Here is a 24,131-nt window from a genome sequence, read left to right as displayed (position 1 = left end):
CACAGAAACCAAAACAGAGGCATGATACAGTGGAGCCTGACCAAGGGCCCTGTCTCGGGGCAGTGGGGCGAGGAGGAGGAGGAGGAACCTTGGTCTGTGTTTAGAGGTCTCCATATTAAACCACAGCCTCTACCTTTAAAGGAATCATCAGCAAATACAATGATTAACTCAACAATCCTAGTCAGGTTGTTTGGCTCCAGTGCACAAGTCGATAACTGCCCCACCAACTCTATAATAACATCTGGCCTCTAAAGGGAATGGAATGCAGGGGAACAGCATTAACCCAGCCCCTGAAGTCTGGGTTACGTCAGCAGTATTGCCTTCCAGGTGCACCTAGGTCACAATCAGCCCAACGCAGCAGAAAACCAAGGTGGGCGTTAGTCCTATAATTAGTTTGTTACATAATGTCTGCCTTACTGAAGGCCATTCTATTTCTCACCCTCCCCATTTGACCTGAGCTTGTATCTACAGGTCATTCAAGACTTAGCTCAAGGAGCCCCTCCTCCAGGAAGCCTTCCTGAGTCTTCCTCAGGCTGCAGCACTTGGCTAATCTCTCTATGAACAAGCTGCTCTCCACCGCTGTCTCCTCTGGCTAACTCAAGTTCCCTGACAGCCAGGATCACGCCTCAATCGTCTTAGTTGCTCCAGCACCCGGCAGGACGCCTGGCTTCTGCGATGTATGTGATCAGAACTGTCCCTCCCCTCGAAGAACTCAGAACATGGGCTTGACGTCTACTTAGGTAAGAGGGGCATCTCTGGAGATGTTGTATGAGGTGGAATCCAGGTCAGTTACGACTAGGGAACCAAAGAGAACACACTTGTCCAACCACAGGAATCTACACCCTTCATCTTGTAGTGGGCGTGCTATGGGTACTGACTTATAATCACGTCACCTGAAGCTGTTCCATTTCTTCTCATCTGACTCGGCAAGATGATCCTTCCTGCAGAACGGGGCACCTGCCTTCATGGAGCTCACTGTTTTCTCAGCTCAGTCTCTCCTATTTTCCAGGATGCTCTCCCCTGAGTGCTCTCTGAGACCCACGTTGAGGGTGGGGGGAAGGACTGGCTGCCTCCACAGCATTTTCTCACATCTATCTGAGTTAATGAATTGGCCATGTTTTTAATTAAGCAGGGCACTTAACAGTGGATGTTTTAATTAAAAAAAAAAAAAACACCAGCCAAGAAAATCACTTCAAGTTTTTATGTATACAGCTGTTTACCAGATGAGTGGATAAATAAAATGTGGTATATTGATACATGCATGTGTGTGTGTTAAATTGCTTCAGTCATGTCCGACTCTGTGCGACCCTATGGACTGCAGCCCACCAGGCTCCTCTGTCCATGGGATTCTCCAGACAAGAATACTGGAGTGGGTTGCCATGTCCTCCAGGGGATCTTCCCAACCCAGGGATAGAACCTGTGTCTCTTACCACTGGCAGACAGGTTCCTTACCACTAGCGCCACCTGGGAAGCCCCTATATTGATACAATGGAATACTATCAAGCAATAAAAAGGAATAAAGTACTGACACATGCTACAACAACGACGAGCCTTGAAAATATAATGCTAAAGGAAAGAAATCAGACCCAAAGCCATACACTGTATGATTCCATGAAATGTCAAGAAAAGGTAAATATATAGAAACTACAAGTATCGGGTTGGCCAAAACATCTTATGTGAAAGTCACTCAGTCGTGTCCAACTCTTTGCGACCCCATGGACTGCAGTCCAAGGAATTCTCCAAGCCAGAATACTGGTGTGGGTAGCCTTTCCCTAACATCTTATGGAAAAACCCAGAAGAACTTTTTGGCCAACCCATTACATTAGTGCTCGCCTAAGGCTGGAATCAGGGATTAACTGTAAACTGGCATAAAGAAACTCTTTGGGGTAATGAAAATGTTCTGAAACTGAATTGGGGTGATGACTGCACAGCTCTATAAATTTACTTTTAAAAATTCACTGCATTGTACATGTACAAGGAGTAGATTTTTATGGTAAGTAAATTAGACTTCAATTAAGCTGCTTAAAACAAAATAATAAAACCTGCTCTCAGGGTGCTCAGTAAAACCCTGATGGAGGAGTGAAGGAGTTAACGAGTGGGAAGTGAAATAACCTTCTCCTGCCAAAGCTGTCTCCCACCACCAGCAGCACAGCTGGACTTTGCACGAGCTTAACTGCTTTACTGCTAAAATTCTGCAGGCACTGGTCTTCCTGAGCTGCGTCCTATATTTCAAGACTGCTTAACCTATCACATTCATCTTTAATAAGAGTCCTAAGAATCCTGTGCTTTTTTATGGCAACTATGAGGCATTTATGGTGAATGTGAGACAGACAGGATCAGTAATAAAAGCTGCATTTTAAGAACCACATCAGATTAACCTGGTGACAGAGGGCGTAACTTTAAACTGATCCTTTCAGATGTTACAGCTTCATTGGAATGTTTTGGTGAAGAGCAAGTACAGCAGTGAAAACGGAGTGGACTGTCCTCATGTGGGAAGCTCCAGAGTCACCCAGAACAGAGCCGGCTGTACCCACGGAAACCAGCCACTGACAGCAGTAGCCACATCTCCGATTTAAGACGGCGCAATCAACCAGCCTTGCTACACGGCCATCACATGACAGTCATTTGCAGTGGGCCACGCCCTACATTTGTGCCTTACAAATTTTCAGCAAAGTGCACATCCTTTCTGGCTGAATTTTACCAGCACCAATCAATCCTCAACTGTAATCTACAAGTCAGATAAAGATTTCAGAATGAAAATATTCAAAACATCCTTTGCAACTGTGGAAAGTTAAAAATACATGAAGATTTGACACTTGGGGAATTGGTTAAATGATAATACAAAATATAATCGAATGCCATTTAGCATTTAAAATATTTATCAAGAGTTTATAATGATAAGCCAACAGGTTTACAATATGAAATGAAACATAAGCAGGGTATGCAACTGTATATTAAGTATGTTTTCAACTATACTAAAAAAAAAAAATTTGAAGGGAATTATGTAAAAAATTAACAGCAACTTGATAAAATAATTACTGGTGATGTCTTTCTTACCTCTATGTTTTTCTCACTTAGCTTCTTTTTTTGCATTTAAAAAGTATTCATGTCTCAAGAACCAGAAACATTGCTACCCTGAGCTACAAAGAATGAAAAAATCTGGCATCAAAGTTATACTGAGGGAAAAAAAACTCATGCAATCATTATTTATATGCAGAGAATTTGAAATGGCATTTTTTAAAAGCATAGATTATAAAGTTAAGCCAAAAAAAGGAGACCTACAAAAAGATATAAAAATGTTTTTAACCAGCAAATTTTAAATGTTGCAATAAAAGAAACAGTAACATTAAAAGTTGATTTTTTTAAGTCAACAAAATGGTGGAGGGGACACAACATTCACAATAGTAACAAAAGTAAAATAAATCATATTTTTAATAAGAAAGATACATGTCCTATATGAATAAAACCATAATATTCTTAAAAGGTATAAAGATCAAAATAAATAGAAACATTGCTATCCTAAATGGGAAGATTTATTTACATAAAAATGTCAATTCTTCCCAAATTAACATATACATTTAATACAATTCCAATACTAATCACAAGAAGAACTTGGTCCAGTGTGGTTCTGGGTACAGTGATAAGCATTAATAGAGCAGTATAGAGAACCTCCCTGCCCCAAAAAATCCAAAAAAATATGGAAACATTTTATATATAATAATGGAAGTACTTCAATTCAGATGGGCAAGAATGAGCTATTTAACAGTGGCACTGACACAAGTAGCCATAGGGCTGAAAGAAAATTAAGAATAAACTTTTGTCTCAAACAACCACAGAACTAAATTCCACATGCATAAAAATCAAGAAAATATTTAAGTGTGCATCAAGATCAAGAAAATATAAAAGTGTATAAAAATAACACTTTGGCCACCTGATTCAAAGAGCTGACTCATTGGAAAAGACTCTGCTGCTGGGGAACATTGAAGGCAAAAGAAGAAGAGAGCGGCAGAGGATGAGATGGTTAGGTAGCATCACCAACTCAATGGACAGGAATTTGAGCAAAATCCAAGAGACAGTGAAGGACAGGGAAGCCTGGTGTGCTGCGGTCCATGGGGTAGCAAAAAGTTGGACACAATTAGCAACTGAACAACACCAACAAGAAAAATAAAACTGTAAAAAATTATAGAGAAAAATATAGGTGAACTGCAGGACAGGATACTCTCAAAGCAGAATTTTAAAGGTTTATAGAATTAACCACAAAAAAGTTTTACATTTCAATATAGCAAAAGATATGATAAATATGGTGAAACAATAAATGATAACTAGAGAAAATATTTACAATCACATAACTGGAAAAAAAATTACAGGCCATAGTACCTGAAGAGTTTCTACAGGTAGAAAAATAAAAAAACTATTATAGAAGGTGAACAAATAAACCATGAAAGGAGGAAATACAGTTGCCCAACAAACACAGAAAAAATATTCAATCTCACTAGTGACCAGGAAAGTGCTGCAATACTAAGATACCAACTGGGGACTATCAATTTAAAACCAGTCACAGATCTATACTAAGATACCAACTGGGGACTATCAATTTAAAACCAGTCACAGATCTATACTAAGATACCAACTGGGGACTATCAATTTAAAACCAGTCACAGATCTAGCAAAAGTACAAATAAGTGGGTCCTGTTGATAGGAATATGAATGTGAATTGCTACATCTCTCTACAAAGAGATCAGGCAATATCATTTTTTTAAAAGCCTATACCCTTTGTCCCAGATGGCTCAGTGGATAAAGAATCCGCCTGCAATGCAGGAGACACAGAAGATGCCAGTTCAATTCCTGGGTCGGGAAGATCCTTTGGAGAAGGAAATAGCAACCCACTCCAGTATCCTTGCCTGGGAAATCCCATGGACAGAGGAATCTGGTGGGCTATAGTCTATATGGTCACCAAGAGTCGGACAGCAACTAAGCACAGACCCTTTGACTCAGCAATCCTACTTTTAGGAATTTATCCTATAAAAATAATAGCACTACTAATTAGAAATGAGCAAAAACCATGAACAGACATTTCAGCAAAGAGGATACACATGTCCAAGAACGTGAAAATATGTTCAACACCATTTGCCGTTACAGAAATGCATGTTAACACTACAGTTGGATACGCCTACACACCTACAGGATGGCTAAGATAGAAAATCACGAGAATATTAAAAGATGACAAGAATGCAGAGGAACTGGATCACTCACACGTTGCTGGAGGGAATGTAAATGGTATAGTCAATATGGAAAACGGTTGGCAGTCTCTTATAAAGCTAAATGTGCAAATGTCATACAACCCAGAAACTGTGTTCTGGAGTACTTATCTCAGAGAAACGAAAGCTTAGGGTCACAGCAATAACCTGTACATAAACGTTTCCAGAAGCATTATTTGCAGTAGCAAAAACCTGAAAACAGCCCAGACATCCTTCAGGGGATAAACAGACTGTGGTGCGTCCAGACCAGAGAATACTACTTGGCAATACACTATTGATACATGCAACAGTCTGGATGAATCTCAAGGAAATTACCCTGATTGGGGAAAAAAGAAAAAAAAAGCCAGTCCCAAAAGGTTACACACTGCACGATTCTATTTACATAACATTCTTAGAATGACAAAATTTTAGAACTGGAGAAGAGAGTGGTAGTGGCCAGGAATTAGGGACGGGGATGGAGGGGACAGGAGGGAGGTGGGTATGGTTAAAAATAAGAAAAGAAAAAACAGGAGGAACCCTGTGGTGATTAAATTATTCTGTATCTTGACTGTGGTGGGGACACGTGAACCTACAGAGTGATAAAACTGCACAGAGCTAAACACACCCACACAAGTGAAATCAGCAAAATTTGAAATACCTACCATCCAAGAATCTTACAAGGTAAGACCACTGGAGAAAAGTGAGTAAAAGATAAATGGGATCTTTCTATTTCTTACAATTGCCTATGCCTCCATAATCATCTCACAATTAGAAGCCGAAATAAACAAATATAAAAGCATGAGAAGGCAAGAACAGACATATACACAACCACCATCTCTGCTGTGGCACTGTTATAACAGTAAAAGCCGAAACAAAGCTAGACACAGCCCGAACGCCCACCAACAGGAGAGCGCTAATAAGTTACAGGACCGCCGCACGGCCAAACACTAGGCAGAAATTTTCAAAGAATGAGATGCCAAATCTAAACAACCTACACAGCACCTTTCTCCACACATTTTAAGGCCTCGGAAATCCAGGTGCGCCTCACAGTCGATGGAACTACCCAATGAAAACCGGCACTGGCTGTCCTTTATTACGGAGACGCCACTGACGGCAGGCTGCACCGTTATGTTACCCAGTGACCTGGAACAAGGTCCATAATACATGCCCAGGTTTTTGTTTCTTTTTTAAATCAAGTTACAGAGTAACAGACATGGTAGGATTCTTATCTGAAGGAGGAAGAAGAGAAAGAGGAAGAGGAGTGGACTTCAGTTATTTGCATCATCTACATTCATGTGAGAGGATGGAAGCATCCTTGGCAACTCAGGCCAGCACGTCTAGAGAAGGGTAATGAGGGCAGGGAGGTGAGGCTGGGCTGCTCACCCACAGCATGGCAGCGCCAACACGCGAGGTTCTCGCCCACTCCTTGCTGAGCCAGGGGTCCGTGGGCCAGTGAGTCAAATCAGCGCCGTGCTCTCAATCAGTCCTCCCTGCTTTGGCCCAGAGCGTCCTCTCGCTGTGCTAGGTAAATGGGACGCAAGTAAACGGCAGACCAGGGATAAAGAGCCAAAAAGATCTCTGAGAAAGGTGGCACCCGTCTAGAAGAAACTAAAACTGGTTTTAATTTTATCCCAGGAACTATACAAAGATAAATCCCAGAAGGATCAAAGGCTTAACTGTAAACAGTAAAAATCTTACAGGAAAATGTTAAAGACCACACGCACACTCCAACGTTGAGGAAGATCATAAAACACTGAAAACCCAGAAACGGGAAGGTTAGTATATGGACCAGTAAAGAAACATTTAATTGTGTAAAGAATTTTAAGGACTTCCCTGGCGGTCCAGTGGTTGAGAATCTGCCTGGCAATGCAAGGGACACAGGTTCGATCCCTGGGGCTGGAAGATTCCACATGCCTTGGGGCAACTAAGCCTGTGCGCCACAACTGCTAAAGCCCGTGCACCCAGAGCCTGTGCTCCGCAACCAGAGAAGCCACTGCAATGAGAAGCCTGCTTGCCGCAACTACAGAAAGCCCACACGCAGCAATGAAGGCCCAGAACAGCCAAAAATAATTTTTCTTAATTTCAATGTAGTATTATAATAGATAGTATTATCTGTGCTTACAAAGTTAATGGACAGATCTGAAAAATATGTGCAATGCAAAAAAACAGGTGAAAGGTTAATTAATTACTGTAATACACAAAGAGCTCTCACAAACTGATAAGGGGACAAATAATCCAACAGGAAACAGGGCAAAGAATATGAAGCTCCTCTGCACAAAAGAGCAAAGTCAAATAGCCAACAAACATTAAAAAAAATAAAAAAACTGAAATTCACTGGCAATCAACAGATGCAAATTACAATGACGAGTGAGCCACCTCTTTTCACCCATCAGACTGACAGAACTTCAAAACAACACTCAAAACTATTATTAGAAAGGAAGAAAAGGGCAGTTTCATGCACTACCAGTAGAAGATTTTTAGAAAGATACCTGACCACAACTGTTAAAAATAAACGCATTCTCTATGGCCCGGCAACTCAGCTCCGGGAAATCTCTGCCAAACAAACAAAACCCTCAATACATGAGAAAAGATGCTCAAGGATGTCTACTGTTGCACTGTCCACAGTAGTAAAAATTGGACTTAAAGTCAGTATTACTTCGTAGGCACCTGTTGGTACGTTTCACATAATACAATATAGTGCAGCTTTTTAAGAAGAATTTTTAGAACTCTAACTTGGAAAGGATTTGACAGGATAGTGCCAAGAGAGAAAATACAGATGCAGAACATTATATACAATTGAATTTTTGGAAGACAATGTGTACGTGTGTGTGTGTATACACATGTGTATTTTATTTCTAAGAATGTGGAGAAATACACAGAACAAATGATTCTTGATCATTAACATAAGTTATCCAGAGGGAAGGAGAAGAGATGGGATAGGAAAAAAGAGGGGGAGGGAAAAAAAAAAAAGCAGGTAACAAAGAACCGGAAAAAAATGCAAGCTTGGTAACAGTGAAAACCCACAAGCCAACAGTTTTCAAGATACTATTAGGCCTGAGGATGGCAGATGGGCATGTAAAAAGAAATAGGATGAATGTTCTACCAGAGGAACCCGCAACTGGAAAAATAACCTATTTTTAAATGAGTTAAATCATTTCTGACCATTGTTAAAAGTTACTAAAATAAATACAGTAACTGGATTTCCCAGGCGGTCCAGTGGTTAAGACTCTGCACTTCCAGTACAGGGAGCGTGGGTTCAGTCCTTGGTTGGGGAACTAGGATTCCACAATCTGCACAGCTTGGCCAAAAAAAAAAAAAGAAACACAAAACTATAGGAACCTCCCTGGTGGGACTCAGTGTAGCCAAACAAATAAATAAATATTAATTTATTAAAATACACACATACAGAAACACAGCAACTGTCTTCTCTGGGGTAGACAGACCCCCCAGCTTTGGTCCAGATGCAAACACCTGCTTGCCCTTGGGATTCTTTTGGCAGATGAGGAGCTTCAAAGTCAGGGATGGGAGGTGAAAGCTGAGAAGGAATCAGTCTAGGGAGCTGATAAATCGAAAGGGAAAAAGAGGATGGAGAAAGCCAAGAGACCCTCAGTGCAGAAGGACTGAATAAACGGGAAATGAGGAAGCAGAGACGTGCCATCAGGTCCAGTGGCCAATGGATCTCCTAGTTTGGTCAGAGTCCATAACCTGGAAGAAAGAAAACTCCACACCAAAAGCTTCTTTTCAACAAACAATACAGTCACAGATGCAGAAAACAAACTTACAATTACTGGGCAGGGGGAGGTGGGGGGTTGTGGGGGAGAGATAGAGTGGAACCGGTGTACATATTACTCTACATAAAATAATAATAAGGACCTACTGGATAGCACAGGGAACTCTACTCAATATTCTGTAATGACCTATATGGCAAAAGGACCTAAAAAAGAGTAGATAGATAGATAGACAGATGGACTTCCCTGGTGACTCAGTGGTAAAGAATCGCCTGCCAGTGCAGGAGATGTGGGTTCAACCCTGGGGTCGGGAAGATCCCCTGGAGAAGGAAATGGCAACCCACTTCAGTATCCTTGCCTGGGAAATCCTCTGGACAGAGGAGCCTGGCAGCAGGTTACAGCCCATGCAGTTGCAAAGAGTCAGACACAATTTGGAGACAAAACAAAAAACAACATATATTCACAAAAGTGAATCAGTTTGCCTGACACCCGAAACTCACACAACATTGTAAATCAACTGTACTCCAATAAGAAACAAAGAAACAGGCAAGATGCAGGCCACCCCGCAGTATAGATACATCTTTGGGAAAGCAAAGGTGGATCAGAATAAAATTTGCCGCCTATTATTAGAGCCCCCCAAAATGCTGTTTTTAAAAAAAATAAACAAAATCTAAAACAATACACATTTGTTCTGGTTTCTGGCCATACCTTAGAGCCAGAGCATTCAGGTCTCATCCCCCGGTCAGTCAGCCTCATCCAGGCTCACCCTAAGCTTTCTGTCCCTTCTCCCAGCGCCACCACCTCTATTCGGCTTCCTCGTCCACTGCGCAGAGCAGCCCCCTCTCACTGCAACCCCGACCCCATCTCCCTGGCCCACCCCCCTTGCTGCTGATCAGAAGCCACCCTCCTGAAATGCAAACCTGACAACACCATTTTCCTTCCTGCCACATTCTGCTCGGGTTACATGACGATTTCAGGGGGACCATAAAATGACATTTTCAGGTTAATCATTTTACTATGACAAGAAAAATATTTCAGCAGCCATCAATCTGTGATTTCACTGACAAGACCTGAGTAGAAAAGGGAGGCCTTAAAATTCCACCTCAAGCCCATCTCTGACACAAACAGTACAGGGGAGTGGCAAAAATTGTGAAAATCTTATACAAATAGCCATAGTTTAAAAAAATAATACTCTATCGGATAAAGTTCAAATGCTTCCCTATGACAGCAAGTCAAGAATCTATTGACTTTCCAGCCAAACTTCGGCACAAACAACACACCATCCACAATCCCAAGACTTTCTCTCCTGCATTTGCCACTCCTGCTGTCTGGAAGTCCCATCCTGCCCATCTGACAACTGAAGACCCTGCTCGCCTCTCGAGTCTATACTACGTAATTATTACTACAGGCCACCGTGACTGTCTGCAGTTTACAGGTCCACTGCCCAGGCCCAACTCTGAGTTCCTTCAGAACAGCAGCCATCTCACCCAGCTTACAGCGCCAATGCCAACTCAGGGACTCTAAGTAAGTATCTGCTGAATGAAGGAATTAACGAGAATCATTCTAGCCTTTAGTTTCCAAATTAGCCAAAACACTGGTATGTCTAGTCACAGGAAGAAAATGTATTGCACTTAGTAAGTTCTCACTGGGTGTGTCAAGCAAACACTATTAGATCTAATCCTCACTTCAATCCCAGGAAGTTGGTACCATGATCATCACCTAATTTTTTTAATTATCTGTTTATCTATTTTATTTTATCTATCTCTATTTATTTTTGGCTGTGCTGGGTCTTCATTGCTGCGAGGGCTTTTCTCTAGTTGCCATGAGCAGGAGCCACTCCCTAGTTGTGGTCTGTGAACTCTCACTGTGGTGGCTTCTCCTATTGTGCAGCGTGGTCTCTAGGGCACAGGCTCAATAGAATGGAGCACTGCCTTAGCTGTTCCACGGCATGTGGGATCTTCTCGGACTAGGGATTGAAGCTGAGCCTCCTGCATTGGCAGGCAGATTCTTTACCACTGAGCCACCAGGAAAACCCTCATTATCTAATTTTACAGATGCTGCAAGAAAGGTCTGCTGCTGCTGCTGCTGCTGCTAAGTCGCTTCAATGTGTCCAACTCTGTGTGACCCCACAGACGGCAGCCCGCCAGGCTCCCCCGTCCCTGGGATTCTCCAGGCAAGAATACTGGAGTGGGTTGCCATTTCCTTCTCCGATGCATGAAAGTGAAAAGTGAGAGTGAAGTCGCTCAGACTCTTAGCGACCCCATGGACTGCAGCCCACCAGGCTCCTCCATCCATGGGATTTTCTAGGCAAGAGTAATGGAGTGGGGTGCCATTGCCTTCTCCGGCAAGAAAGGCCTAGAGATGCCACATGTGTGCATGCTAAGAGGCTTCAATCGTGTCTCTTTGCAACCCTATGGACTGTAGCCTGCCAGGCTCCTCTATTCATGGGATTCTCCAGGCAAGAATACTAGAGTGGGTTGCTCTGCCCTCTTCCAGGGAATCTTCCTGACCAAGGGATCGAACCGAGGTCTCCTACATCTCCTGCACCGTCAGGCAGATTCTTTACCACTAGTGCCACCTGACTTAGCCCATGTGTACAACTGGTGGTCTGTGGACTGGGTGAGCATGAAGATAAGTATGCCTGACTCCAAAGCTCACCCTTCACACCAACACCTCTCTCCACAGCAGGATGGTGGCGATGACGGTGATGATCGTGCTGAAGCGTGATTCCCTATGGGCCTAGCACTGCTCTCAACGATTATCAATATAAAAACACAAGTATTTATTAAAATTCAGATGGAAATGTGCTCAGATTTGCTAAATGCCCTAGGGCTCCTCCCATTTGCTAAAAATAATCTTTCCCCAAAAAGAAATCAATTCATTTGATTCATGGAGTAAAATGAAAGCAAATGCAATACAGAACCATCCCCTACTAGAGCCTCAAGGTGGAAAGCAAGTGCTCAGGCAGCGGAGATAAGAAATCCAATTAATGAACCCCAGGGGGTTTTGCCAGGATGAGAATTAGAATATCCAGTCAACACCTCAAACCGCTAAGAGGCTGGTAAATCTGTGACGAACTGAACATTAAAAAAAAAAAAAGATGACGAACATCACATGACGAACATTTAAAAGAGGAAAAGGAATGTCTGAAAAAGCCATTCAGTTTCATAAGTGTCCAGAGGACCGCACAGGACAGTTTTCAACAGTGTCTAAGAAATAACATTAGGGAACAGCAAAGGGCAGCTGGTTTCGTTCTTCAGCTTCCTAAAAAGTTCAACACAGTTTCGAATTCCTTAACAGGTGAAGAAAAATCTCAGGTGGCTCAGTGAAGAATCCGCCTGCCAGTGCACAAGATGCAGATTCAATTCCTGGGTTGGGAAGATCCCCTGGAGAAGGAAATGGCAATCCACTCCAGGATTCTTGCCTGGGAAATTCCCTGGACAGAGGAGCGTGGTGGGCTACAGTCCACGAGGTGGCAAAAGAGTTGGACACGACTGAGTGACTGAATAACAACCAAGAAAAATCACCAAAACAAGAACTCTTCCCTGGCATGTTTTGGAAGGAGAATGCTTCCCTCTGATTTCTTCTGACATAGTCACATGCTGCTGCTTCTAAGTCGCTTCAGTCATGTCTGACTCTGTGCAACCCCATAGACGGCAGCCCACCAGGCTCCGCAGTCCCTGGGATTCTCCAGGCAAGAACACTGGAGTGGGTTGCCATTTCCTTCTCCAATGCATGAAAGTGAAAAGTGAAAGTAAAGTCGCTCAGTCGTGTCCGACTCTTAGCGACCCCATGGACTGGAGCCTACCAGGCTCCTCCACCCATGGGGTTTTCCAAGAGTACTGGAGTCACAAAAATCTACGCTGTCTAAACAAGGCAAATACCCAAAGCCAACTCATTGCCACCCACAATGGAAGAGACCCATGTGCAGAGAATATTTACCAAGCGTCAAGACACTTCACAGAAAATTATAATGGCAGTGAAAACTGAAAGTAAAAGTGTTAGTCACTCAGTTGTGTCCAATTCTTCTGATCCCGTGGACTGTAGCCCACCAGGCTCCTCTGTCCATGGAATTTCCCAGGCAAGAATACTGGAGTGGGTAGCCATTCCCTTCTCCAGGGGATCTTCCTGAGCCAGGGATCAACCCTGGGTCTCCTGCATTGCAGGCAGATTCTTTACCATCTGAGCCACTAGGGAAGCCCAACAGCTAACAATTGCTAGAAACTTACTAGCCACCAGGCACTAACCTAAGGGCCGCACAGCTCTATGGAGTGAATATTATCACTACTCTCCCCATGTACAGACGAGAACACTGAGGCACAAGGAAATCAGAAACTTGTCCATAGTCCAACACAACCAGGAACTGGCAACACCAGGATTCGAGCTCTGAGCTCCATATCCCACGCTCACTCTGCTGCCCCCTGGTTTGGGTTGCTCTTTCTAATTCCACAGGAAACGTTAGCATGTTCTGTAATCCCACGTGGGAAGAAGATGCACCTGTGGAGCACCAGCGTATGTAGTCTTCACAGGGACTTCAGCACCGGCTAGTTCTTAAGCCATTCTTTCTAGAAGGCAAACTATTCAAAAGATATGTTACTGCCTCCCCACAGGCCAGTGTGACTGATGGAATGAGCAATCAGTTTAATGAAGCACAAGAATGTGTCCTTGTCCTTAGGAGGAAACAGAGCAGGAGAACAAGGCCAACAGAGGAGAAATGAGCGCAGGATGGAGCCTTATGACCACCACCTCTTCCTCCCGAGAGGGTTACCGAGGACAAAGTCTGATGAGGAAAAAACAATGCCTGACTGTCACTTGCCTTCCTATCAACGCTGTTTTATACTTCATGCGAGGGCTGCTGCATCTTGCCGTGTCATCTTGCAAAACCAAACAAATCTCTCACACAGACACAGACATGCTTTGCAATCGGGGTTTTAGCCAAAGAATACTGAACATCATGTAGCCCTGGCCAGTTCTCTCTTTCCTCAACTTCAGTTATCCATGGAGAACTCGGCCACTTTTGTCATTTGTGAGGGTTTTCCTTTTCTTTTCCTGGGTTTTTTTTTTTTTTTTGGATCTGGACCATTTTTAAAGTCTTTAGAGAATCTGTTACAACATTGCTTCTGTTTCATGTTTTGGTTTTTTGACCATGAGACATGTGGGATCTTAGCTCACAGACCAGGAATCAAACCCTCGCCCTCTGCAGTGGAAGGTAAAGTGTTAGCCACTGGGCTACCAGCGAAGGCCCTGGGGATGTTTCTATTATTTACTTGTCTGGAGTCCAACTCACTTTTTCCATGTGTATAAACCTGTTTTAAAGGGAAAACCTCCATCACTGTTGCAAGTGGAAAGCCAGCACCGTGGGCCCTCGACAGGGTAGCACCTTCTGCCCCAAGCACCACTTCAGACACCAATCACAAGTCCAGACTGTCCCCTGCGCTTCTGACTGACCAGTTACGTATCTCAGGGGTTCCCATGACCTCCTCCTTGGGTTCAATTAATTTGCTAGAGAAGCTCCCAGAACTGAGAGAAACCTTTTATTTACTAGATTACTGGTTTTTTAGAAAAGGATATAACTCAGGAACAGCCAGACAGAAGAAAGGCATGGGAAGAGAGCACAGGGCTTCCAGTGGCCCACTCCCCCAGGGGCCCACTCCCCCAGGGGGCCACTCCCCCACAGGGCCACTCCCCAGGGGGCCACTCCCCCAATGGCCCACTCTCCTTGCACCTGTAAGTGTTCATTGACCCAGAGGCTCTCTAAACCCCGGGATTTTTATGGAGGCTTCATTATACAGATTATTTGGTTAAATCATTGGCCACTGGCAACTGAACTCCATCTCCAGCCCCTCTCCCCTCCCTGGTAGTCTGAACTGGTAGTCTGGACTGGTGGTTCTGAACTGGTGGTCTGAACTGGTGGTCCCTGGTGGTTCTGAACTGGTGGTCCCAGGTTGGAACTGAAAGTTCCAACCCCTTAATCATGTGGTTGGTCCTCCTGGCAGCCAGGCCCCAACCTCGAGTGCTTTCCAAAGTCACTACATTAACATTACAAAAGATACCTTTCTGGTTCTCATTGCTTTGGAAATTTCAGGGGTTTTAAGAGCGTAGGACCAGAAGCGATGGAGCAATAATGCATATTTCTTATTATAAATCACAGTATGACAGTAGATCTAACTCTTGAACTTAGAGAGGTGAGAGATGCAGCTGGAAAGGGGAAGGGATAACATTCGAAGCCCAGCTGTGCAGGGCAGCCAACAGCTCCTAAGATGTCACCCTCAGTGTCACATTCTGCCATTGCCGCCTCTATATTCCCTGGTGGACACAAAGTCATCTGAGGGGCAGAAACATGTCAGAAATACTCTGGAAGCCCCAGTGTCGAGCACAGAATGTTACACCAAGCAGGTGCTCAGTAACTCACTGTTGGGCTTCCTTGGTGGCTCAGGGAGAGAGAACCTGCCTGCCGATGCAGGAGATGCAGGTTCGAACCCTGGGTCTGGAAGATCCCCTGGAGGAGGGCATGGCAACTCCAGGATTCTTGCCTGGAGAATTCCATGGACAGAGAAGCCTGGCAGACTACAGTCCATAGCGTCCCAAAGACTCGGACATGACTGAAGTGACTCAGCACACGCGCACACACGCACGCACGCACACACACACACACACACACACACACACAAGCACTTTTATGTGTCAGGTACTATGGAAGCAGCGTGAGCAAACCAGGCTTCTCTCCTTCTTCTCCTCTAGTTGAGCAGACAGATATAATGCATTCATCCCACAGAGGTTTATAGCCTCAAATGGTACAGAGCCGGGTCAGCACAGTACAGCCTGAGGACAAATCCGAGCCTTAACAGCAAGAGTCTGCCAGTCCCCGATAGAGAGCAAGGAAAACAGCCCAGGCGGCCAGGGCTGGAGAAGAGTGTGGACGATTCATATCAGGGACCTGGAAGGCTTCCCTGAAAAATGACTGAAAGGCTTTAAGAACAAAAAACAAAAACCAGAAAAGGCCAGGCCAGGGTGGCAGGGCAAAGAGCCAGGGGAGAGCTAGGGGGCCCTCCAGGTCGTTCAGCATGTGGGTCGTTTTCCCAACAGCAAAGAGAAGGCAGTGGAAGGTTTTCCGTGGAGGTGGGGGGGGCGGGGGGGCCGTGATGGACGGGAATCTGCTTCTGCAGAGCCCGCTGGATGCAGAGGAGGCAAGGCAAGACAGGAGACGGGGGAAGGTCCACAGCGGCCGCCCTGTGAGCCATGGGGTGACCGCAATGGGCTACAGCTGGGGGGCTGGAGAGAAGCCAATGGACTTGAGATCCATCCTGGTGCCAGGCTGTCTGAAGGGGTGCAGAGAGAGGCGAATCACCTTTCTTTCTTTTCAGACCTCACGACAGTGGCTTTAAAACGGTCACTGACTTTCCCTCGAGGTTAGACTTTCTCACCAAATAAGGACAATGATGTGGCCTTTCCTACACAAAGGTGGTGCCACCTCTAGCCAGACACACGGCAAGAGGGGACTAAGACTCGGATATTGAGAAGGAACCCTTTAGAGGGGAAAAAACAAAAAAATTTAACCTAGCTCACAACCAATGCAATCGCTAAATGTGATATAACACAGAAAGAACAGATTTTGGAGCCCAAGAAACTAGGGTCCAAACTTCAACCCTAACATTGCCAAGATGGTACACTGAGGCTGTATTAGCTTCCCTCTCCGAGCTTCTGTTTTCTCATCTGTGAAGAAAGAATTATGCTCCTCCTGGGGCTGCCCTGAGACTAAGAGTCAACACAAACAAGGAGCAGCAGGAACAGTCAGAGACAGTAACTATCATTATCATGATGAAGCAGGGTCTTGCTGGAAGCCGGAAACCACAGGTATTGATACCACAGAAGGAATTAACTTTGTAAATTCTACTATAAAATACAACAGTTTACAGAATAAAAGTTATAATGGTAAGCTCTACTATATAAGAACATGTTCATCTAACATTCAGAGATGGCTTCTCTAAGGAAATAAAAAGCATAATTACAAAAAAAAGTGATACAGAACTCCTGACTACATACACCCACGCACCCATACACACACACACACACACACACACACACACACACACACACACACACACACACACACACACACACACACACACACACACCTACCTCCTGGTTCAGGAGATCAAGGACTCCCGTTCTCATGCAGGTGACCCTGGTCCCAAAAGGAGGACCCCTGCACTGATGGAGACCAGGCCCCATAGTAGGCCCTCAGGAAGAACTGAAGCAATCAGTCAATTTAATGATCTAATGCCACAAACATGTAGAGAACTTCAAGAGTGACAGGCACAGAACGTCTGTGCAAAATACTCAGAAAGAAATGGAGAAGCTGCCCCTTTGCCCTCCAAGCTCACAGATCTTTATACCCTTGACCATGTGTGGTAGGAAGCCAGGCACACAATCAACCAGGCAACAGATCTCCCTGAGCACCTTCTAGATGCTTCCAGGCTGAGGATGCACCTTGAACAAGACAGCCAAACCTCTCTGCCTGCAGAGTGGACACTGTGGTATGGGGAAACTGGAAGAAATGAAATAAAAAATTTTAAAAGCACAATATACAGTTGTAAGTTGGTGCTGTGGAGAAAAACTGAGCAAAGAAGAGGCAGAGACTGTAGGGGTGAGGGGTAGAATTTTAAATCTGCACTGGTTTCAAAAAGTCCCTATAAATCCATGAAAATGTAGCACTGCACGTTCTGCTCATGGCTGGTAAGTGCCAAGAGAAGAGCAAGGGTTGGAGGGACAGAGGAGGAACTGGCTGGGCTGGGTGGGTCAGGGTCAGAGGGAAAACACACGTCTCCAGATTGAGACGAATGCTGAGCAACGAGTTCCCTCCCATCTCTTCCTTTTCAGGAATGTTCCTCCTGCTCTTCCCTAGCTGCAGAGAACAAATCAGCCTTGAACGTCACTGGGCATTTTCAGCAAATGCCTGTATGTCCTACACAAGCTTATTCAGTCATGTCAGCCTTTCCTGGGTCATGAAGGTCAATGGCCATTTTTAGGACTTTTTTTTAATTATAAAAGGGACACATGATCACAGTATAAAATGTGACAAAATATCAGAAAGGATACAGGTTCCCAACAGTCTTAATTTAACCTCAACATGATCTCTATCTACATTTTGGTATGTTTTTTGCCAGAGTCGTCTAACACATGGAGGATCACTCTGCATCCATATTAACTCTGAATGCTGCTCTTTTAATGTTTACTAAATATATTACTTTTAAATTCCTAGATTTGCATTTTGCTGCTTATAACAAATTCTGTATGGACATCCATGTAATGGGCTACAGAACATTCAAACTACTGATGCACTATGCTTCATTATTCACCATTTCCCATTTGTTGAGCCTTCAGATTTCTGAGTTTTCATCATTATAAATTACTGTGAAAATAACTTCACGTGGAAAGGCATTTCAAGTAATTCCCTCAGAGAAGATTCCTAGAAAGAGGATGGCAGGGAGCTGGGAGCACTTTAGACAAGCAGTCACTGTATAGACCTACACCACCCCCCCACCAAATGTAATTGTGATAGAGAAGAATTTTTGCATTCTATTACAAGCTAATCACTAAAGGGATGTTACCTAGAAGTTTAAATTACACATAATGGCCCATTTCTGGGAACCCTGCTTCCCAGGTAATGAGCATTAAGCTAAAATACTTTGGTTTAGCTCATAGAAAACCTCCTGACCAGGACCACCAGTGAATGACTACAGGAAGAAGAAATTAACACATCCCTTTGGAGGCCAGTGGGAACCAGGAAGTGTTTGACTTTATCCCCTTCCCTTTTATTATAAAAGGAGCCTGAATGCTAACTCAGGCAAGACAGTTCTTTGGAGACACAAGCCCAGCATCTTTTGGTTAGCTGGTTTTCTGAATCAAGCCGTTATTCTTTGCCCCAACAACTCGTCTCTCAATTATTGGCTTGCTGTCCAAACTCAACTTGGTAATGTAATCACCACCCCACTTGGCTGCCGTGGCAGAATATAAAAGCTGGTGAATCTCTGGCTACCTTTTTGGCCTTGAGGGTAATGGGTTTCAGAGGCTACATTATTTACCTGCTGTCGGAATCTGAGGCGATCTCCTTTCTTCCTCCAAAGCGGATCTGGCACTGCAGGAAAAAAAGAGTCGCTGAGATCAGCCAATGGGATGGACACACAAAACCACCTCCAGGGGCCTTTGGGGTCCGGGAGGACCCAGGGCCAGAAACTCTGGTGGCCAAATCAGGGCGTCCCCGAGCCCTGGGGGTCAGCCCAAGAAATGGGATGGCAGGCACCCCAGCCTTCCAGCCGCCATTTGAAGGAAGAAGCCCTTTTACCTCCCACTTGTACAGAAGGGAGCCTTGCACAAAGACAGCGCTAAGAGGAAAACAGAAGCCGTCTGCAGATTCTTTAGGAAGCTGCTTCTATCTGTCAGCAGCTGACTGTCAATAACGCAGAGCTCTTAACAGGCAATAATTAAAACTGCCACAAATCTGTGATGATGACGGGTCCCTTCTGACAGGGCCCAGAGTTGTTACGGCTGCTGTGAAGTTATGACAGCATAAATCAAGCTTCAAACAAGCCCTCTGGTTGTGCCGAATGACAATTCACCCAGGGAGGGTGCAAACAAAAGCAAACTTTCTTTTTTTTTTTTCTTTAACGGTGCTGAAATGTAGATAACATAAAATTTACCATTTCAACCATTTTTAGTCATGCAACTCAATTCACAATATTGTGCAACCATTACCACTCTCCACTACTCTCTTTCAAAGGTACAGAACCTCCACTGTGGGTAACAGGTTTACCAGATTCCTAAATTTATTATCACATTTGTGTGTAGGGATGCATGTGTGTGTATATAGAAATTTAAATGAAAATTCGGTCAAAACTCACAGAACTGCACACTTAAAATTGGTATTTTTATTGTATGCAAATCACACCTCAATAAAGTTGGTTTTTATTTTTTTCTTTCCAACTTGAAGAAATTTTAATTTCTTAATGAAGCTAAGAAATCATAGTATATTCCACATGCATATAAAAAAATACACATAATAAACAAAACATGAAGTTAAAAACTAACAGGTTACCCAGTCCAATTAATCCTAAATTGAATAGAGTTTCAATCTCAACACTCAAGATATTAAAGAAAACTAAACTATTAAATTTTACGTATTGAGAAATTACTATTTGCCAAGCACTGTAATAACTAAAGTTGGTTTTTAAAAGGCATATGTACAACACTTTCACCCTCCCAAATAGTAATAATAGCTCTGGGTGGAAGATCCAAGTTATTTCTGTTTAACTGCTACACTTGAAGTGGTTGGACTTACTCTTCATCTTATTTTGCGTTCCATTTCTGGAGCAAAGAAAGAAAAAAAACTAATAACATCAGCTCTGCATTTATTGGGGACCAGGCACTGGCCATGGCCCTTTACCCCTTTAAGCAGTTCCCTCCACAGCGCTATAGAGATGTGTGACCCAATTAAAGAGAAGAAGGATGCTCAGAGAGGCTGGGTAAGTTGCCCCAGCACACACAGCTGTCAGGAGACAAAGCTGGCCTTCCAACCCAGCTACACCTGAGTCTGAGTCCTTTCTGCCATGCCTGGATGCCTCGAGGCTTGGGCAGATGCTAAATTCTCTGAGCTCACATCAACCCTTAACAGGCACTTCCATTAAAGGACATATTTATCTCCTTATATTGTGATGACACCAGTAATCGCCAGTCGCCCCTTCTGAAACGTGAATTCCTAGGGCTGGATCCCAGCTCTGCTGCCTATTAACTATGACACTGGCAGCAAGTTATTGGACCTGAGCTTCAGTTCTTCATTCCTTCATCTGTAAAATGGCAATAATTGCAAGAACCATCTCACAGGGTGGCTGGAAGGATTCGATGGAAAGCACTCAGCAGAGCACCAGACACACGATGAACATGCAAGGAACGAGGCCTGCCGGGTGGTTATAAGCAGACAACCTGATGCCAACCTTGTGTCAACACCCACTTCCACACCCAGCCAAAAGCCAGGCGCCAACTCAGCGTCAACCAAAGCAAGCAGGGCCCATCTGCAGACGCCACACGACCCTGAGCACGGCCTGGTTCCTGTGCTTGTGCTCACGGGGGCCCTGACTCCCAGCCAGCACTGCAGCGCCCTTAGAAAGTGAAAGTCGCTCAGTCGTTTCCGACTCTTTGCAACCCTATGGACTATGCAGTCCATGGAATTCTCCAGGCCAGAATACTGGAGCGGGTAGCCTTTCCCTTTCCAGGGGATCTTACCAATCCAGGGATCGAACCCAGGTCTGCTTTGGAAATTCCCCAGCGGTCCAATGGTCAGGACCCTGCTCTCACTGCTGAGGGCCTGGGTTCAATCTGGGGATTTTAGTTCCTGCATTTTACTACAAGCCATGCAGCGCAGCACAAACAAACAAAAATAACTGCTTGGAAATAAGACTTTAAACCCACATTAATGCCCTTCTCAAAGGGACACCACCGAAGGATGGGGGTGGGTCCTCCGGGGGCTTTAGGATGTCAGGACACAGGAGTCCCTCTGTCCCCACCTCTGATCACTGTCACTTGCTGGGGGAAATGGTTAGCCTCCCAGATTCATGGCAGAAGTAGGTCTGTGTAGACAGAAGGGCAGAAATGACTTCTACGTTCATCACCTGACACTATGACTGGAACTCAAAGTCCAACGTGCGCTTTCTTCTTACCTGTTTCACTGCATCCAGCAGTCGCTCCAGCAGAAACTGTCTTTTCATGTCATTGTTCTGTGTTCCTAGAAGGCAAGGGGCTTCATTAGTTCTGTTTGACGTTTGCCTTCTACTAAGACTCTCTGAGATGTAGCATTTGGCTGTTCTCAGCCAGCATCAACTTTCTCTTTCATAAAATCCATAACAACACCAGGTATCAATAATCTGCACCAGTACAATGAGGTCTGACCCCTTTCCTATGACTATATCACAGGAAAGCAACTAAACTAGTGTTCCCCAAATCTGGATGATGTTTCTGGAATGATCTAACTTAAGGGTTTCTCAACCTTGGTGTCACTGACATGTGGATCAGATAACTCTCTGCGGCTGCCCTGTGAACTGTTAAGATATCTGGCAGCATCCCTGGCCTGTACCCATGAGATACCATTAGTGCGCATGCACACACACGCATGCACACACACACATACACACACACACACCCTAGTTGTGGCAACAAAAATCTCCAGATTCTGCCAGACATCCTCTGAGGAACAAAACTGCCCCCAGTTGAGAAGCAATAGTCTAACTTAAAACATAGGTTTCCTAGTACAGCAGGCACTGCTGGTTGGCTGACCTCACCATCATCTCTAACACCATTTTCCCATGAAAACCCTAATTACTCAGCCTCTCTTGTAAGGCTGACCTTACAAAGCTCCAGCTGATGAGATGTAAGCAGAAGAGCGCTGGGAGGGGCCTGGGGGGAAAAGGACATATGCTAATAGCTTCATTCCTGCTTCCATCCCTCATGCCTGCATCCTAAACACACTGGAGGAAGCCAGAGCAGCGTCTGCAGGGAAGCCCAAGAGAATCACAAAGACACCAGCCCTGATGTCACTTTGCTGCTGAACCAAACTAGAAATCTGAGAGCTTTCACAGAACAAATCGTTCCATTTGTTCAAGCCCTGAACACTGAGTGGTTACTTACAGTCAAAGGCATTCCCGAATGATACACATGCCATACACCAAACTCCCATTTACGAGGGTGTGGGGCAAGGCCAATTCCATCTCCCCAGGTGGCTCAGTGGTAGTAACGAATCTGCCTGCCAATCCAGGAGATGCAGGAGAGGCGGGTTCGATCCCTGGGTTGGGAAGATCCCCTGGAGTAGGAAATGGCAACCTGCTCCAGTATTCTTGTCCATGAAGAATCCCATGGACAGAGGAGCCTGGTGGGCTACAGTCCACGGGGTTGCACAGAATCAGACACAACTGAGCAACTGAGCACAGATGCAGGCTAGGCCACTTCACAGGCCCAGGCAGAACACTGTCAGAACCACATCTGACGCTCCACAGGGGGCCCAGTGACTCCAATCCACAGAGACGTGGCTACGTATTATGATACACCAGACACTGGACACAACTGTTTCACAGGAGACCCAAATCTAGGGTTACAAGGGAAGTCAGTGTTGGGACTTCCCTGGTGGTCCAGTGGCTCCCAGTACAGGGGGCCCACGTTCAACCAGGGAACTAGATCTCACGTGCCACAACAAAAAGATCCTGCATGTTGCAGCTAAGACCTGGCACAGCCAAATAAACAGACAGATAAATAGCGTTTTAAAGAGAAAGCGAGATGGTCAGGGTTTCATCCAAGTCATGCCAGGGCCACCCAGTTGCTAACAACCGTGCCCATGTGCTGAGCACTTCCTGTACACCAGGCACCAAACTGAGTCCTCTGAGTGCGCTGCGTCCTGTAATTTTCATGACCACCCTACCAACCAGGTATTAGGATCCCTGAATCGCAGATGGGGAAACAGAAGCTCAGAGAAGACAAGCAAGTGCACACGCTGACCCACTCGACATTTGCTGAACTACTGGGTGCCAGGCAGTGTTCTAAGTGCCGGGGACACAGGAGTTCAGTGGTATAAAAGAGCCATCTTCTCGTGGAGTGAAAATGCTATTAGGAAGAAACAAATGGCTCCTAAGTAAACTAACAGAGGAGAAGGTGTTAGAGAGTCATACTAGGAAGAAAAACCAGATGAAGTGGAGAGACCGGGAGGAAGCTGGAGGGCCACGGGCAGCCGTGGAAAGTCTCTCTGCGCACGCGACACCCCAGCTGAGCCCTTTATAACGTGGAGGAGCAGTCATGGAAAGTTCTGAGAGACCAGCGTTCCAGGCGGAGCAAACAGCCAGGGAAGAGAGGCAAAAACAGCCTGGCTTCCGTCTCCCAGGACCTGAAGGAAGTCTCCAGTGACTTAAGCAGAAAGCAGAAAAGGGGAAGCAAAGATCAGAGGCAGGCAGGGGCCAGTCACAAAGGCCTCGTGGACCATGACAGTGGGTTCAGGTTTTTGCTCTAACTTGCACACTAGCAGTTGGAACCATGACCCTAACTGGAGACCTGCCCCTTAAGGGCTATGTCAGGACTATCGCATGGGCTCTTGCCTTACCCCAGGCCTGGAGATTAAACCAGTCCATAGACT

At 44.9% G+C, this 24,131-nt stretch overlaps 1 protein-coding gene across 5 annotated transcripts in view; it reads right to left on the bottom strand.

Annotated features, from left to right (window-relative positions):
* SNX29 (sorting nexin 29) overlaps positions 1-24,131 on the bottom strand; it is a 597,448-nt gene that overhangs the window by 551,141 nt on the left and 22,176 nt on the right. For all 5 annotated transcript variants that reach the window (XM_024984883.2, XM_059881310.1, NM_001076862.1 and 2 more), the window contains 2 exon segments: positions 21,679-21,743; positions 19,051-19,103 (listed from right to left, as the gene is read on the bottom strand). In XM_024984883.2, coding sequence (XP_024840651.1) covers positions 19,051-19,103; positions 21,679-21,726 — 101 coding nt within the window. In that variant the 5' untranslated portion in view covers positions 21,727-21,743.

This window comes from Bos taurus, chromosome 25 (assembly GCF_002263795.3).
Source record: "Bos taurus isolate L1 Dominette 01449 registration number 42190680 breed Hereford chromosome 25, ARS-UCD2.0, whole genome shotgun sequence".
NCBI lineage: Eukaryota > Metazoa > Chordata > Mammalia > Artiodactyla > Bovidae > Bos > Bos taurus.
Note: the sequence above shows the minus strand (reverse complement) of the source record. Positions and strands in the feature narration are given on the sequence as shown.